The sequence below is a fragment of the Hemitrygon akajei genome, chromosome 12 (assembly GCF_048418815.1).
Source record: "Hemitrygon akajei chromosome 12, sHemAka1.3, whole genome shotgun sequence".
In the NCBI taxonomy this organism is placed as follows: domain Eukaryota; kingdom Metazoa; phylum Chordata; class Chondrichthyes; order Myliobatiformes; family Dasyatidae; genus Hemitrygon; species Hemitrygon akajei.
In genome coordinates, this window is record NC_133135.1 from 1,031,751 (window position 1) to 1,050,185 (window position 18,435).

The following is an 18,435-nucleotide window of genomic DNA, read 5'->3' on the forward strand; positions in this document are numbered from 1 at the left end:
CTTTGCGGGCCAAAAGGCCCGTATTGTGCTGTATGTTTTCTATGTTCTCTGTCCCAAAAACTCTAACACATCCTCTTTTTTAATATCTACATGCTGAAGCTTTTCAGTTCGCTGTAAGTCATCTCAACAATCGCCAAGATCCTTTTCCATAATGAATACTGAACCAAAGTACTCATACCTCGGCTATCTCCTCCAGTTCCATACACACTTTTCCACTTCACACTTGATTGGTCCTATTCTCTCACGTCTTATCTTAACAGAGAAAATCTGTTCCAAATTTATTCTTCCAAGAGACGTTGCACAGTTACAGAGTCACACAGCCTGGAATCAGGCCCTGTAGCATTCAGTCCAAACCAGGTCTGCCATCTGAGCACATCCTATCTGCTTACATTTGGTCCATATCCCCCTAAACCTTTCCTATCTGTGTTCCTGTCCAAGTAGCTTTCAAATGTTGTTAATGTACCTGCTTCAACCACTTCCTTTGGCAGATTGCCCTCGGTATGGACCATCTTCTGGATGAAAATGTGACCCTTCAGTTTCCCCTCTCCCCTCAAACCTTTGCCCTCTAGTTCTTGATTGCCCCAATGTTGACAGTACATTTATTATCAAACTATGTATGTACTTTTAGATGTTTTAGATGTTTCAGAAAGGACGGAGGGAAGCAAAAGAGGTGGGGGCATGGCAGAGATAGTGATCAGAGAAAGTGTCACAGCTGCAGAAAATGTGGTCACCATGGAGAGATTGTTTACAGAGTGGAGAGGAGATTAGGGTGGAGATTAGGAACAGGAAGGGGCAATAAATTTACTGGGTGTTTTTTATAGGCTGTCCAATATTAACAGGGATATCGAGGAGCAGATAAGGAAACAGATCCTGGAAAGGTGTAATAATAACAGAGTTGTCGTGATGGGAGATTTTAATTTCCCAAATATTGATTGGCATCTCCCTAGAGCAAGGGGATTAGATGGGGTGGAGTTGTTAGGTATGTTCAGGAAGGTTTCTTGACACAGTATGTAGATAAGCCTACAAGAGGAGAGGCTGTACTTGATCTGGTATTGGGAAATGAGCCTGGTCAGGTGTCAGATCTCACAGTGAGAGAGCATTTTGTAGATAGTGATCATAATTCTATCTCCTTTACAATAGCATTAATAGACAAGTCAGAAAAGCGTTCAATTGGAGTAAGGGGAATTATGAGGCTATCAGGCAGGAAATTGGAGGCTTAAATTGGAAACAGATGTTCTCAGGGAAAAGTACAGAAGAAATGTGGCAAATGTTCAGGGGATATTTGTGTGGAGTTCTGCATAGGTACGTTCCAATGAGACAGGGGAGTTATGGAAGTTATAAATCTTGAGCATGTAGATGTTAAGAAAGAGGATGTGCTGGAGCTTCTGGAAAGCATCAAGTTGGATAAGTCACTGGGACCGGATGAGATGTACCCTAGGTTACTTTGGGAGGTGAGGGAGGAGATTGCTGAGCCTCTGGGGATGCTCTTTACATTATCAATGGGGCTGGGAGAGGTTCTGGAAGATTGGGGGGTTGCGGATGTTGTTTTTTTATTCAAGAAAGGGAGTAAGGATAGCCCAGGAAATTATAGACCAGTGAGTCTTACCTCAGTGGTTGGTAAGTTGATGGAGAAGATCCTGAGAGGCAGGATTTATGAACATTTGGGGAGGTATAATATGAATAGGAATAGTCAGCATGGCTTTGTCAAGGGCAGGTCGTGCCTTATGAGCCTGATTGAATTTTTTGAGGATGTGACTAAACACGTTGATGAAGGAAAAGCATCAGATGTAGTGTATAAGGATTTTAGCAAGGCATTTGATAAGATACCCAATGCAAGGCTTATTGAGAAAGTAAGGAGGCATGGGATCCAAGGGGACATTGCTTTATGGATCCAGAACTGGCTTGCCCACAGAAGGCAAAGAGTGGTTGTAACCGGGTCATATTCTGCTTGGAGGTTGGTCTCCAGTGGAGTGCCTCAGGGATCTGTTCTGGTACCCTTACTCTTCATGATTTTTATAAATGACCTGGATGAGGAAGTGGAAGGATGCGTTAGCAAGTTTGCTGGTGACACCATGGTTAGAGGTGTTGTGGATAGTGTGGAGGGCTTTCAGAGGTTTCAGTGGGACATTGATAGGATGCAAAACTGGGCTGAGAAGTGGCAGATGGAGTTCAACCCAGATAAGTGTGATGTGGTTCATTTTGGCAGGTCAAATATGATGGCAGAATATAGTATTAATGGTAAGACTCTTGGCAGTGTGGAGGATCAGAGGGATCTTGGGATCTGAGTCCACATGACGCTCAAAGCAGCTGCGCAAGTTGATTCTGTGGTTCAGAAGGTACGTGGTGTATTGGCCTTCATCAATTGTGGAATTGAACTTAGGAGCCGAGAGGTAATGTTGCAGCTGTATAGGACCCTGGTCAGACCCCACTTGGAGTACTGTGCTCAGTTCTGGTTGCCTTACTACAGGAAGGATGTGGAAACCATAGAAAGGGTGCAGAGGAGATTTGTATAACCATATAACAATTACAGCACGGAAACAGGTCATCTCAGCCCTTCTAGTCCATGCTGAACGCTTACTCTCACCTAGTCCCACCTACCTGCACTCAGCCCATAACCCTCCATTCCTTTCCTATCCATATACCTATCCAATTCTTTTTAAAATTACAATATCAAACCTGCCTCTACCACTTCTACTGGAAGCTCGTTCCACACAGCTACCACTCTCTGAGTAAAGAAGTTCACCTTGTGTTACTCCTAAACTTCTGCCCATTAACTCTCAACTCATGTCCTCTTGTTTGAATCTCCCCTACTCTCAGTGGAAAAAGCCTGCCCACATCAACTCTATCTATCCCCCTCATAATTTTAAATACCTCTATCAAATCCCCCCTCAACCTTTTACGCTCCAAAGTATAAAGACCTAACTTGTTCAACCTTTCTTGTAACTTAGGTGCTGAAACACAGGTAACATTCTAGTAAATCTCCTCTGTACTATAGAACATAGAATAGTACATCACATTACAGGCCCTTTGGCCCACAATGTTGTGCCGACCCTCAAACCCTGCCTCCCATATAACCCCCACCTTAAATTCCTCCATATACCTGTCTAGTAGTCTCTTAAACTTTACTAGTGAATCTGCCTCCACCACTGACTCAGGTAGTGCATTCCACGCACCAACCACTCTCTGAGTGAAAAACCTTCCTCTAATATCCCCCTTGAACTTCCCTCCCCTTACCTTAAAGTCATGTCCTCTTGTACTGAGCAGTGTTGCCCTGGGGAAGAGGTGCTGGCTGTCCACTCTGTCTATTCCTCTTAATATCTTGTACACTCCTATCATGTCTCCTCTCATCCTCCTTCTCTCCAAAGAGTAAAGCCCTAGCTCCCTTAATCTCTGATCATAATGTGTACTCTGTAAACCAGGCAGCATCCTGGTAAATCTCCTCTATACCCTTTCCAATGCTTCCACATCCTTCCTATAGTGAGGTGACCAGAACTGGACACAGTACTCCAAGTGTGGCCTAACCAGAGTTTTATAGAGCTGCATCATTACCTTGTGACTCTTAAACTCTATCCCTCAACTTATGAAAGCTAACACCCCATTAGCTTTCTTAACTACCCTATCTATCTGTGAGGCAATTTTCAGGGATCTGTGGACATGTACCCCCAGATCCCTCTGCTCCTCCACACTACCAAGTATCCTGCCATTTACTTTGTACTCTGCCTTAGAGTTTGTCCTTCCAAAGTGTACCACCTCACACTTCTCTGGGTTGAACTCCATCTGCCACTTCTTAGCCCACTTCTGCATCCTATCAATGTCTCTCTGCAATCTTCGACAATCCTCTACACTATCTACAACACCACCAACCTTTGAGTCGTCTGCAAACTTGCCAACCCACCCTTCTACCCCCTCATCCAGGTCGTTAATAAAAATCACGAGAAGTAGAGGTCCCAGAACAGATCCTTGTGGGACACCACTAGTCACAACCCTCCAATCTGAATGTACTCCCTCCACCACGACCTTCTGCATGCAAGCCAATTCTGAATCCACCTGGCCAAACTTCCCTGGATTCCATTCCTTTTGACTCTCTGAATAAGCCTACCATGTGGAACCTTGTCAAATTTCTTACTAAAATCCATGTAGATCACATCCACTACACTACCCTCATCTATATGCCTGGCACCTCCTCAAAGAACTCTATCAGGCTTGTTAGGCACGATCGGCCCTTCACAAAGCCATGCTGACTGTCCCTGATCAGACCATGATTCTCTAAATGTCCACAGATCCTATCTCTAAGAATCTTTTCCAACAGTTTTCCCACCACAGACGTGAGGTTCACTGGTCTATAATTACCTGGACTATCCCAACTACCTTTTTTGAATAAGGGGACAACATTCGCCTCCCTCCAATCCTCCCGTACCATTCCCGTGGACAACAAGGACATAAAGATCCTAGCCAGAGGTTCAGCAATTTTCCCTTGCCTCGTGGAGCAGCCTGGGGAATATTCCGTCATGCCCCGGGGACTTATCCGTCCTAATGTATTTTAACAACTCCAACACATCCTCCCCCTTGATATCAACATGCTCCAGAACATCGACCTCACTCATATTGTCCTCACCATCATCAAGTTCCCTCTCATTGGTGAATACCGAAGAGAAGTATTCATTGAAGACCTCGCTCACTTCCACAGCCTCCAGGCACATCTTCCCACTTTTATCTCTAATCGGTCCTACCTTCACTCCTATCATCCTTTTGTTCTTCACATAATTGAAGAACGCCTTGGGATTTTCCTTTACCCTACTCGCCAAGGCCTTCTCATTCCCCCTTCTTGCTCTTCTCAGCCCCTTCTTAAGCTCCTTTCTTGCTACCCTATATTCCTCAATAGACCCATCTGATCCTTGCTTCCTAAACCTCGTGTATGCTGCCTTCTTCCACCTGACTAGATTTTCCACTTCACTTGTCACCCATGGTTCCTTCACCCTACCATTCTTTATCTTCCTCACTGGAACAAATTTAGCCCTAACATCCTGCAAGATATTCCTAAACATCGACCACATGTCCATAGTACATTTCCCTGCAAAAACATCATCCCAATTCACACCCGCAAGTTCTAGCCTTATAGCCTCATAATTTGCCCTTCCCCAGTTAAAAATTTTCCTGTCCTCTCTGATTCTATCCTTTTCCATGATAATGCTAAAGGCCAGGGAGTGGTGATCACTGTCCCTCAGATGCTCACCCACTGAGAGATCTGTGACCTGACCCGGTTTGTTACCTAATACTAGATCTAGTATGGCATTCCCCCTAGTCGGCCTGTCAACTTACTGTGACAGGAATCCATCCTGGACACACTTAACAAACTCTGCCCCATCTAAACCCTTGGAACTAATCAAGTGCCAATCAATATTAGGGAAGTTAAAGTCACCCATGATAACAACCCTGTTATTTTTGCACCTTTCCAAAATCTGCCTCCCAATCTGTTCCTCGGTATCTCTGCTGCTACCAGGGGGCCTATAGAATATCCCCAGTAGAGTAACTGCTCCCTTCCTGTTCCTGACTTCCACCCATACTGACTCAAAAGAGGATCCTGCTACATTACCCACCCGTTCTGCAGCTGTAATAGTATCCCTGACCAATAATGCCACCCCCTCTATCCCTTTTAAAGCACTGAAATCCAGGAATATTGAGAATCCATTCCTGCCCTGGTGCCAGCCAAGTCTTCGTAATGGCCACTACATCATAATTCCATGTATGTATCCAAGCTCTCAGTTCATCACCTTTGTTCCTGATGCTTCTTGCATTGAAGTACACACACTTTAGCCCTTCTACCTTACTACCTTTATACCCTTTATTCTGCTACTCTTTCCTCGAAGCCTCTCTATATGTTAGATCTGGCTTTACTCCATGCACTTCTTTCACTGCTCTATCGCTTTGGGTCCCATCCCCCTTGCAAATTAGTTTAAATCCTCATAAAACATGCTAGCAAACCTACCAGCAAGGATATTGCTCCCCCTCGAGTTTAGGTGCAACCCATCCAATCTGTACAGGTCCCACCTTCCCCAGAAGAGATCCCAATGTTCCAAAAATCTAAAAGCCTGCCCCCTGCACCAACTCCTCAGCCACGCATTCAACTGCCATCTCCTCCAATTCTTACCATCACTATCACGTAGTACTGGCAGCAATTCTGAGAATGCCACCCTTGAGGTCCTGTTCTTCAGCCTTCTGCCTAGTTCCCGAAACTCACACTTCAGGACCTCATCCCTCTTCCTACCTATGTCGTTGGTCCCAACATGTATCACGACTTCTGGTTGCTTTCTCTCTCGGACCAGGATGTCATGCACCCGATCAGAGACATCCCGGACCCTGGCACCCGGGAGGCAACAAACCATGTGGGTTTCCTTCTCACGTCCACAAGATCTCCTGTCTGCTCCCCTGACTATAGAGTCTCCAATGACGACAGTTCTCCTCTTCTCCATCCCATCCTTCTGCACCACAGGGTCAGACTCAGTGCCAGAGGCCCTGCCACCATGGCTCACACCTGGTCGGTCGTCCTCACCAACAGCATCCAGGACGGTAAACTTATTATTCAGGGGAATAGCTACAGGGGTGCTCTGCACTACCTGTCTACTCTCCTTCGCTTTCCCCCCTCGGACTGTCACCCAACGACCTGCTTCCGGCAGCCTAGGTGTGACTACCTCCCTGTACTCTCTCTATTTTGTTGACATCTTTCCTATAATTCGGTGACCAGAACTGTATACAATACTCCAAAATTGGCCTCACCAATGCCCTGTACAATTTTAACATTACATCCCAACTCCTATACTCAATGCTCTGATTTATAAAGGCCAGCATACCAAAAACTTTCTTCACCACCCTATCCACATGAGATTCCACCTTCAGGGAACTTATGCATCATTATTCCTAGATCACTCTGTTCTACTGCATTCCTCAATGCCCTACCATTTACCATACATGTCCTATTTTGATTAGTCCTACCAAAATGTAGCACCTCACACTTATCAGTATTAAACTCCATCTGCCATCTTTCAGCCCATTCTTCTAACTGGCCTAAATCTGGCCTAAATGCCATTTGAGAATAGGTTGAGTGAACTCGGCCTTTTCTCCTTGGAGCGAAGGAAGTTGAAGGGTGACCTGATAGAGGTGTATAAGATGATGAGAGGCATAGATTGTGTGGATAGTCAGAGGCTTTTTCCCAGGGCTGAAATGGCTAGCATGAGAGGACACAGGTTTAAGGTACTGGGGAATAGGTACAGAGGAGATGTCAGGGGTAAGTTTTTTACTCAGAGAATGGTGAGTACGTGGAATGGAGCTTAGAAAAATAGAGGCCTATGGGTAAGCCTAGTAATTTCTGAGGAAGGGACATGTGCAGCACAGCTTTGTGGGCCAAATGGCCTGTATTGTGCTGTAGGTTTTCTATGTTTCTACTTTCAACTTTGAAATTCGGCTCCTTATAGACAGCCATAAAACAAAGAAACCCAATGTGCAGAGAAAAAAAAAATGAATTGCGCAAACAAGAAAAGTAAGCAAATAGCATACAGAACAAAAATGAGTCCATAGACATGAAGCCCAGAGCAGCTGGATCAGACCAGAGCCTCAGCATCAGTTCGTCACAGAGTCGAGTGAAAGTCGTAGAACCCCATCTTGGGAAAAAGACCCTCCCTATGCTCCTCATTATTTTGTAAATTCACTCCTCATTCTCGAACTTTGAATGAATAACACAGCAACCTGCTTAATCTCTTCCTACCGTCCAGTCCCTCAGGTGTGACCTGTAATAAAGTGAGTTGGTTGCACTTTAATCTGAGGGAGACCAATATTCTTGCGGTTAGGTTTACTAGAGCTGTTGGGACTGGTTTAATCTAATATGGCTGGAGATGGGAACCAGTCTGATAGAGCTGAGGATGAGATGCAGGTTTACAAGTAGATGATGTAGGTAATGTACATGTAAGGAAAGATTGGGTACAAATGCTAATGTATCAAAGAGTTAAATTGTACCACAGAGGCATAATTCAAAAGGGCGAAGAATGCAGGAGTTAAGGTGCTGTATTTAAATGTGCATAGGATTGGAATAAGGGGAATGAACTGGTGACACAATTGGAGATTGGTCGGTATGATGCCATGGGCATTACTGAGTCGTGGCTGAAAGAAGGCCATAGTTGGGAGCTTAACATCAAAGGATATACTTTGTATTGAAAGGTCAGGCAGAAAGGCATAGGCGGTGACATGTCTGTGTTGGTAAGAGATCGAATTACGTCTTTAGAAAGAGGTGACATAGAGTCAGAAAATGTTGAATCTTTGTGTGTGGAGTTAAGAAATTGCAAGGGTTAAGAAACCATTATGGGAATCCTATATTGGCCTCCAAATAGTTGCCTAGATGTGGGGTTGAGTTTGCAAAGGAAGCTGGAAAAGGTCTGTAATAATACAAACATTAGGGGTGCAGAGGGACTAATGAGCCTTCATGCAAGACTTCCAGAAGGTTAATTTACAGGTTGAGTCTGTGGTAAAGTAGGCAAATGCAATGATGGCATTTATTTCAAGGGGACTAGAATATAAAAGCCTCTCTACATGGGGTATCAACGGCTATGATTCAGGCAGCCCTCCTGGAAGTCAAAGACTAGAAATCCCAGATGTCCTGTTTTGCCTCTAATGTTCTGCTGCTTTTATGATCCAATGCCACTCTTGTACACTGCAGTGAAGCATGTACAACATAGATCTGTACAGAGTACCCCAGCATGGTCATACACAGACCTGCACATAACACTCCCAACACGGTTATAAACAGACCCGTACAGAGTACCCCAGCATGGTCATACACAGACCTGCACATAACACTCCCAACACGGTTATAAACAGACCCGTACAGAGTACCCCAGCATGGTCATACACAGACCTGCACATAACACTCCCAACACGGTTATAAACAGACCCGTACAGAGTACCCCAGCATGGTCATACACAGACCTGCACATAACACTCCCAACACGGTTATAAACAGACCCGTACAGAGTACCCCAGCATGGTCATACACAGACCTGCACATAACACTCCCAACACGGTTATAAACAGACCTGTACAGAGTACCCCAGCATGGTCATACACAGACCTGCACATAACACTCCCAACACGGTTATAAACAGACCCGTACAGAGTACCCCAGCATGGTCATACACAGACCTGCACATAACACTCCCAACACGGTTATAAACAGACCCGTACAGAGTACCCCAGCATGGTCATACACAGACCTGCACATAACACTCCCAACACGGTTATAAACAGACCTGTACAGAGTACCCCAGCACCGTCACACACAGACCTGAAGACATAGGAGCAGAATTAGGCCATTCAACCCATCGAGTCTGCTCCACTATTCCATCATGGCTGATCCTGGATCCCACTCAACCCCATACACCTGCCTCTTGCCATCTCCTTTGATGCCTGACTGATCAGTATTTAATCAACTTTCGCCTTAAATACACCCACGGACTTGTCCTCCACTGATGTCTGTGGCAGAGCATTCCACAGATTCACGACTCTCTGGCTAAAAAATTCCTCCTTACCTCTGATCTAAAAGGTTGTCCCTCAATTTTGAAGTTGTGCTCTCTAGTTCAGGATACCCCCACCACAGGAAACATCCTCTCCACATCTATCCTCTCTAGTCCTTACAACATTCGATAGGTTTCAGTTAAATCCTCCCGCATTCTTCTTAATTCCATTGAGTACAGGCCTAAAGGTGCCAATTGCTTCTCATATGTTCCCAGAATCATCCTTGTGAACCTTCTCTGGTCTCTCTCCAATGACTTCACATCCTTTCTGAGATATGAGGCCCAAAGCTGTTGACAATACTCTTAATGTGGCCTGACTAGTGCCGTATAAAACCTTAGCATTAACTCCTTGTTTTTATAGAAACATAGGAAACCTACAGCACAATACAGGCACTTTGGCCCACAAAGTTGTGCCGAACATGTCCCTACCTTAGAAGTTACTAACTTCCCCATATCCCTCTATTTTTCTAAACTCCATGCACCTATTTGAAAGTCCTTAAAAGACCCTATCGTATCCGCCTCCACCACTATTTCCGGCAGCCCATTCCACGCACTCACCACTCTCTGAGTAAAAAACTTACCCCTGACATCTCCTCTGTACCTACTCTCAAGCACCTTAAACCTGTGTCGCCTTGTGGCAACTATTTCAGCCCTGGGATAAAGCCTCTGACTATCCACATGATCAATGCCTCTCATCATCTTATACATCTCTATCAAGTCACCTCTCATCCTCCGTCGCTCCAAGGAGAAAAGGCTGAGTTCACTCAACCTGTTTTCATAAGGCATGCTCCCCAATCCAGGCAACATCCTTGTAAATCTCCTCTGCACCCTTTCTATGGCTTCCACGTCCTTCCTGTAGTGAGGCGATCAGAACTAAGCACAGTACTCCAAATGGGGTCTGATCAAGGTCCTATATAGCTGCAACATTACCTCTTGGCACCTAAATTCAATTCCATGATTAATGAAGGCCAATACACCATATGCCCTCTTAACCACAGTGTCAACCAACGCAGCTGCTTTGAGTGTCCTCTGGAGTCGGACCCCAAGATCCCTCTGATCCTCCACACTGCCAAGAGTCTTAACATTAATTCTATATTCTGCCATCATATTTGACCTGCCAAAATGAACCACTTCACACTTATCTGGGTTGAACTCCATCTGTCACTTTTCAGCCCAGTTTTTCATCCTATGAATGTCCCGCTGTATTCTCTGATAGCCCTCCACACTTTCCACAACACCTCCAACCTTTGTGTCATCAGCAAACTTACTAACCCATCCCTCCACTTCCTCATCCAGGTCATTTATAAAAATCATTAAGTGTAAGGGTCCCAGAACAAATCCCTGAGGCACACCACTAGTCACCGACCTCCATGCGGAATATAACCTGTCTACAACCAGTCTTTGCCCTCTGTGGGCAAACCAGTTCTGGATCCACAAAGCAATGTCCCCTTGGATCCCATGCCTCCTTACTTTCTCAATAAGCCTTGCATGGGGTACCTTATCAAATGCCATGCTGAAATCCATATACACTACATCTACTGCTCTTCTTTCATCAATGTGTTTAGTCACATCCTCAAAAAATTCAGTCAGTTTCTCAAGGCACAACCTGCCCTTGACAAAGCCACGCTGCCTATTCCTTAATCATATTATAGAACCATAGAACATTACAGCACAGAAACAGGCCTTTTGGCCCTCCTTGGCTGTGCCGAACCAATTTTCTGCCTAGTCCCACTGACCTGCACCTGGGCCAAATCCCTCCATACACCTCTTATCCATACACCTGTCCAAGTTTTTCTTAAATGTCAAAAGTGAGCCCACATTTACCACTTCATCTGGCAGCTCATTCCACACTCCCACCACTCTCTGTGTGAAGAAGTCCCCCCCCCCCCCATGTTCCCTTTAAACTTTTCCCCCTTCACCCTTAACCCATGACCTCTGGTTTTTTTCTCCCCGGCCTCAGTGGAAAAAACATGCTTGCATTCACTCTATCTATACCCATCTTAATTTTACACACCTCCATCCAATCACCCCTCATTTTCCTAGGCTCCAGGGAATAAAGCCCTAACCTATTCAACCTTTCTCTGTAACTCAGTTTCTCAAGTCCCAGCAACATCCTTGTAAACCTTCTCTGCACGCTTTAAACCTTATTAATATCCTTCCTGTAATTAGGTGACCAAAACTGAACAACTACTCCAAATTCGGTCTCACCAATGTCCTATACAACCTCACTATTACATTCCAACTCATACTCAGTACTTTGATTTATAAAGGCCAATGTACCAAAAGCTCTCTTTACAACCCTGTGACGCCACTTTTAGGGAATTATGTATCTGTACTCCCAGATCCCTCTGTTCTACTGCACTCCTCAGTGTCCTACCATTTACCTTATATGTTCTACCTTGGTTTGACCTTCCGAAGTGCAATACCTCACACTTGTCCGCATTAAACTCCATCTGCCATTTTTCAGCCCATTCCTCCAACTGGTCCAAGTCCTTCTGCAAGCTTTGAAAACCTTCCTCACTGTCCACTACACCTCCAATCTTTGTATCATCAGCAAATTTGCTGATCCAATTTGCCGCATTATCATCTAGATCATTGATATAGATGACAAATAACAATGGACACAGCACTGATCCCTGTGGCACACCACTAGTCACAGGCCTCCACTCAGAGAAGCAATCCTCCACTACCACTCTCTGACTTCTTTCATTGAGCCAATGTCTAATCCAATTTATTACCTCTCCATGTATACCTAGCGACTGAATCTTCCTAACTAACCTCCCATGCGGGACCTTGTCAAAGGCCTTACTGAAGTCCATGTATACAACATCCACTGCCTTCCCTTCATCCACTTTCCTGGTAACTTCCTCGAAAAACTCTAATAGATCGGTTAAACATGACCTACCACACACAAAGCCATGCTGACTTTTTCTAATAAGCCCTGTCTATCCAAATACTTGTAGATCCGGGCACCTGACCCGTGGATATCGACATTTTAAATATTTCTGCCAGGGCCCCTGCAATTTCAACACTAGTCTCCTTCAAGGTCCGAGGGAATATCCTGTCAAGTCCTGGGTATTTATCTACTCTGATTTGCCTCAAGACAGCAAGCAGCTCCTCCTCTTTAATCTGTATAAGTTCCATGACCTCCCTACTTGTTTGCCTCGTTTCCAGTTTCCTTAGTAAATACAGATGCAAAAAACCCATTTAATATCTCTCCCGTTTTTTTCGTTCCATACATAGCCGACCACTCTGATCTTCAAGAGGACCAAGTTTATCCCTTTCTATCCTTTTACTCTTAACATACCTGTAGAAGCCCTTAGGATTATCCTTCATCCTGACTGCCAAAGCAACCTCATGTCTACTTTTAGCCCTCCTGATTTCTTTTTAAAGTATTTTCTTACTCTTTTTATACTCCTCAAGCATCTTATTTCCTCCCTGTTGCCTATACATGTTATACATCTCTCTCTTCTTCTTTATCAGAGTTCCAATATCCCTTGAGAACCAAGGTTCCTTATTCTGAATTCATTTTGCCTTTAACCCTGACAGGAACACACAAACTCTGCACTCTCAAAATTTCTCCTTTGAAAGCCTCCCACTTACCAATCACATCCTTGCCAGAGAACAACCTGTCCCAATCTACGCTTTTTAGATCCTTTCTCATTTCTTCAAATTTGGCTTTTTTCCAGTTTAGAACTTCAACCCGAGGACCAGATCTATCTTTATCCATGACCAAGTTGAAACTAATGACGTTATGATCACTGGAACCAAAGTGTTCCCCTACACACACTTCCGTCACCTGCCCTAACTTGTTTCCTAATAGGAGATCTAATATTGCATCCTCCCTCGTTGGTACATTTATATATTGATTTAGAAAACTTTCCTGAACACATTTCACAAACTCTAACCCATCTAGACCTTTAATAGTATGGGAGTCCCAATCAATGTGTGGAAAATTAAAATCCCCTACAATTACAACTTTCTGACTCCTGCAGTTGTCTGTTAACTCTCTGCAGATTTGCTCCTCCAATTCTTGTTGACTATTGGGTGGTCTATAATACAACCCTATTAAAGTGGTCATACCTTTCCTGTTTCTCAGCTCCACCCATATGGCCTCAGTAGACAAGCCCCCTAATCTTTCCTGCCGAAGCACTGCTGTAATATTTTCCCTGACTAGCAAAGCCACCCCCCCCCCCCCACCCTTCATCACTCTGCCTCTATCACGTCTGAAACATTGGAACCCTGGAACATTGAGCTGCCAGTCCTGCCCCTCCTGTAGTTAGGTTTCAGTAATGGCTATGATGTCATAATTCCATGTGCCAATCCATGCCCTCAGTTCATCTGCCTTTCCCACAATACTCCTCACATTGAAATATACACACCTCAGAAGATTATTACCACCACACACAACCTTACTATTTGTGACTTTGCATGAACTACTAACATCATTTATTTTTACCCCCGTTCCACTATCTACTCTGGCACTCTGGTTCCCATCCCCCTGCAAATCCAGTTTAAACCCTCCCCAACAGCACTAGCAAACCTCCTTGAAGTATATTGGTCCCCTTGTAGTTCAGGTGTAACCTGTCTCTCTTGTACAGGTCCCACCTGCCCCAGGAGAGGTCCCAGTGATCTAAAAATCTGAAACTCTGCCCCCTACACCAGTTTCTCAGCCTTGTGTTCATCTGCCAGAGCATCCTACTCTTACCTTTACTGGCACGTGGCACAGGCAGCAATCCGGAGATTACTACCCTTGAGGTCCTGTTTTTCAACTTCCTACCAAGCTCTCTGTACTCATTCTTCAGGACCTCCTGACTCCTTCTACCTATGTCATTGGTACCGATGTGTACCACGACATCTGGCTGATCACCCTCCCACCTCAGAATGCTGTGCACATGATCAGAGACATCCCTGACCCTGGCACCTGGGAGGCAACAAACCATCCGGGAGTCTCTGTCATGACCACAGAATCTCCTGTCTGTACCTCTAACTATGGAGTCCCCTATCACTACCGCTCTCCTCTTCTTCCTCCCTCCCTTCTGCACTGCAGAACCAGACTCAGTGCCAGAGATCAGGCTGCCGCAGCTTGTCCCAGGTAAGCCACCCCCCCCCCCCCCCCCCCCCCAACAGTATCCAAATCGGTATACCTGTTTTGGAGGGGAATGGCCACAGGGAAACCCTGCACTACCTGCCCTTTCCCCTTCCCTCGCCTGATGGTAACCCAATTACCTGTGCCCTGCTTCTTAGGTGTAACTACCTCCCGGAAGCTACTATCTATAAACTGCTCAGTCTCCCAAATGATCCGGAGGTCATCCAGCTCCTGCTCCAGTTCCCTAATGCGGTTTGTTAGGAGCTGTAACTGGATGCACTTCTTGCAGGTATCGTTGTCAGGGAGACCGGAGGTCTCCCTGACTTCCCACATCCTGCAAGAGGAGCATTCTAACATCCTGCCTGGCATTCTCTCTAGTCCGAACAAAAAAAAAGAAGAGAAACAGAAACTTACTGGAACCTACCCTCGCCGAAGCCTGATTGAGCCAAAGCTGTCCCACTCCGACTCAGTCCACTCCAACGATGGCCGCTACGACAATGGCTGCTGTATATGGCGGTCTTTCTTTTAAAATTTGGCACACTACATCACGCACCTGCGCAGTCTAGCCTCTTTTTCCCAATCAGTTAAAGAAAAGAAAAACGACCTTCCCTCTGCGATGCTTCAGCCTTTCACTCTCAGCCTCTTGCTTCGATTGAAAATACCTCTCCAAATGTTCATAAATCCTGCCTCTCAGGATCTTCTCCATCAACTTTCCAACCACTGAAGTAAGACTCACTTGTTAATAATCTCCTGGGCTATTTCTACTCCCTTTCTTGAATAAAGGAACATTCACAACCCTCCAATCTTCTGGAACCTCTCCTGTACCCATTGATGATTCAAAGATCATCACCAGAGGCTCAGCAATGTCCTCCCTTGCCTCCCACAGTAGCCTGGGCTACATCTCATCTGGACCCGGCGACTTATCCAACTTGATGCTTTCCAAAAGCTCCAGCACATTGTCTTTCTTAATATCTACATGCTCAAGCTTTTCAGCCTGCTGCAAGTTTACAACACCATTACCAAGATCAATTTCCATGGTGAATACTGAAGTAAAGTACTCATTAAGCACCTCCGCTATTTCCTCCGGTTCCATACACACTTTCCCACTGTCACACTTAATAGGTCCTATTCTTTCACGTCTTATCCTCTTGCTATTCACATACTTGTAGAATGCCTTGGGGTCCAACACATTCCCAACCACTGAGGTTAGACTAACTGGTCTATAATTTCCTTTCCTTTGCCTTCATCCCTTCTTAAAGAGTGGAATGACAATTGCAATTTTCCAGTTCTCTGGGACCATGCCAGAATCAAGTGATTCTAGAAAGATCATGATCAATGCATCTGTATCTCTTCAGCAATCTCTCTCAGGACTCTGGGATGTAGTCTGCCTTGTCCAGGTGACTTACGCACCTTAAGACCTTTGAGTTTGCCTAGCACTTTTTCCTCTGGCATACTGTGAGTGTCTTCTATAGTGAAGACAGATGCAAAGTATACATAAAGTTTATCTGCCTTTTTTTTGGTCCCCTGTTACTACCTCACCAGCACGTGGTAACCCCAGCATGGTCATACACAGAGCCGTACACCGTACATCCAGCACAGCCACATACACAGAATCCCCAGAACCATCACACACAGACCTGTGCACAGTTCCCCTGGCACTATCACTCCCAGACCTGCAGACAGTCCCTCTAGCAGAGACACATGCTGACCTATACACAGTTCCCTTGGCACGATCACACCCAGACCTGCAGACAGTCCCACTAGCACCAACACATGCTAACCTGTATGAAGTACCCCCAGAACCATCACACTTAGATCTGCAGACAGTGCCGCTAGCAGAGACACATGCTGACCTGTACACAGTTAACCACAGCTCTGCCTGAGTCCAGTCTGTTCCTTGTGACCTGAGTGGTATGTTTTCCTAGCTGAAACCTTAATGTCGAGATAGGTTGTCAAACCACTGAAATGTCACGTCCTTGACATTTCACTCTTTGCTTCATTTGTGTGTCCTCATTCTCTCTTGCTAAGTCTACGCTCTCTGAGATTAGATGATCAATCAATTTGTTTCACTACTGAAAGCATCTGTTGATTGTGTGAATTGTCTGTCTGTGTTTCTGTGTAAACTGCCAGCCAAGCCCTGTAGATTTACTGGTATGCTCATTTGGAAGCCCAAATGTTGCAGTTTATAGTTTACTATGCAGTAATTAGCAGGAGAACAAGTGTGAGAGATTGCTTGTGTCTTTGGCTGATTTTAATGTTCTCCAGATGCTTGGGAAACCTGATGCAGAGCGCAGAGCGGCAGTGGGGAATCTGTTTGTCATCATCCTGGGGGACTGGACTGGCGCATTGCAGCCAGGCACCCCACTGTACATTGGCATAGAATTCCAACACACTCCGAATTCCGCGGCATCAAATTCCTCACCACAGGTGGGAAGAGAGGGAGGATCACACTGTGGGAGGGGAGGTACTGAGTTTAGATTTCCAAGAGCTGTCCAGGCTGAGACAGGGTTGTGATCAGTTTAAACATCTCTGGACATGACCATCCTGAATGTGAACCCACTCCTCTCTGGCTCAGCCCAGCCCACTGAATGATTCCAATATTTTCTTAGATTTTACCTGGAATCTGCCCTGTCCGAGTGTGTTGCCTCTGTATCTGTCTGTTGGGAGATGCAAGGTCTCTGAGATACAGGTGCAGTATTAGGCCACTTGGCCCATCTTTCCTGCTCTCCCATTGGTTTTGTGCCCCTGCTAATGATTTCTTATGGGTCTTCTCTGTTGTTTCTGTGTTCTCAGGGGGATATCCAGCAGCTGTTGATTGTTCCAGATCCCCGAGCGGCCTACGATTACTGTGACCATTACAGCCCCGACTGCAATACTCCGCTGCCCCAGTTACCACAGGCGCAGGAGGCCCAGGTCAGGCAACCTTTCAGGCTCAAGTGGTGCAGGATGGGGGAGGTGGGGAATGGGGAGGCTGAGGGGAAAATGGATGGGGGAGGTGGGGGAGGGGAGAGGGAGGGGTTTGGCAGGGGTGGGGAGGAAAAGAGGGAGCAGCAAGGGAGGTGAAGTGGGATGGGGCAAAGGAGAGGGGGAGAAGGAGGGGTGGGGAGTGGGTTGAAGAGCTGTTGTTGGGGTCAGTGGGTCAGAGAGTTCAGAATCCCACTCCGTCACACTGTCTCTGCAGCACAAATCTGGACCCGGGTTCTAGCTTTGGACTCTACGTTGACCTTGATCTGAACCCACGCTCCCCACTGCTTAAGCTTGCTGATCACAAACTAGCACTCTCACTTATTCTTGACATTTGACCTTCAACAGTGCCCTTGACCCTCGATTCCCCTTTTGACTCTCAACTCTCCACTTTACCTTCAACTCTCCCATTGACCCTCGCCTCAATCTTCACACTTTGCCCATGCCTTGACCCTTGACCTTTGACCCACACCATATGACTTGACCATCAACCCTCGACCCTCAACAATCTGCTCTGCCCTTGAATCTCCCCTCGTTCCTTGACCCTCGACTCTCCCCTTGACCCTGATTTTCCGTTTGATCCTTGAATCTTCCCTCAACACTTGAATCTCACCCCTTGTTTCAATTCTTGCCTATCACTTTGACTCTCAACCCTCAACGTGATCCTCGTTCCTCAACTCTCAACTCACCCCTTGACTCTCGCATCTGGCCTCAAACCTCCACTCAACTCTCGACCCTTGATTATAACTTTCCCCTTGACTCTCAACCCTGAGCCTCAATCCTCGACTCTCCTCTCTCCCCTTGGCTTTCCTGTTGACCTTCAAC

At 45.7% G+C, this 18,435-nt stretch overlaps 1 protein-coding gene across 2 annotated transcripts in view; it reads left to right on the forward strand.

Moving 5' to 3' along the window:
* col11a1a (collagen, type XI, alpha 1a) overlaps positions 1–18,435 on the forward strand; it is a 386,832-nt gene that overhangs the window by 74,736 nt on the left and 293,661 nt on the right. For both annotated transcript variants that reach the window (XM_073062463.1, XM_073062464.1), the window contains exon 5: positions 17,440–17,559. In XM_073062463.1, the coding sequence (XP_072918564.1) occupies positions 17,440–17,559 (120 nt within the window). The remainder of the gene's footprint in view (positions 1–17,439; positions 17,560–18,435) is intronic.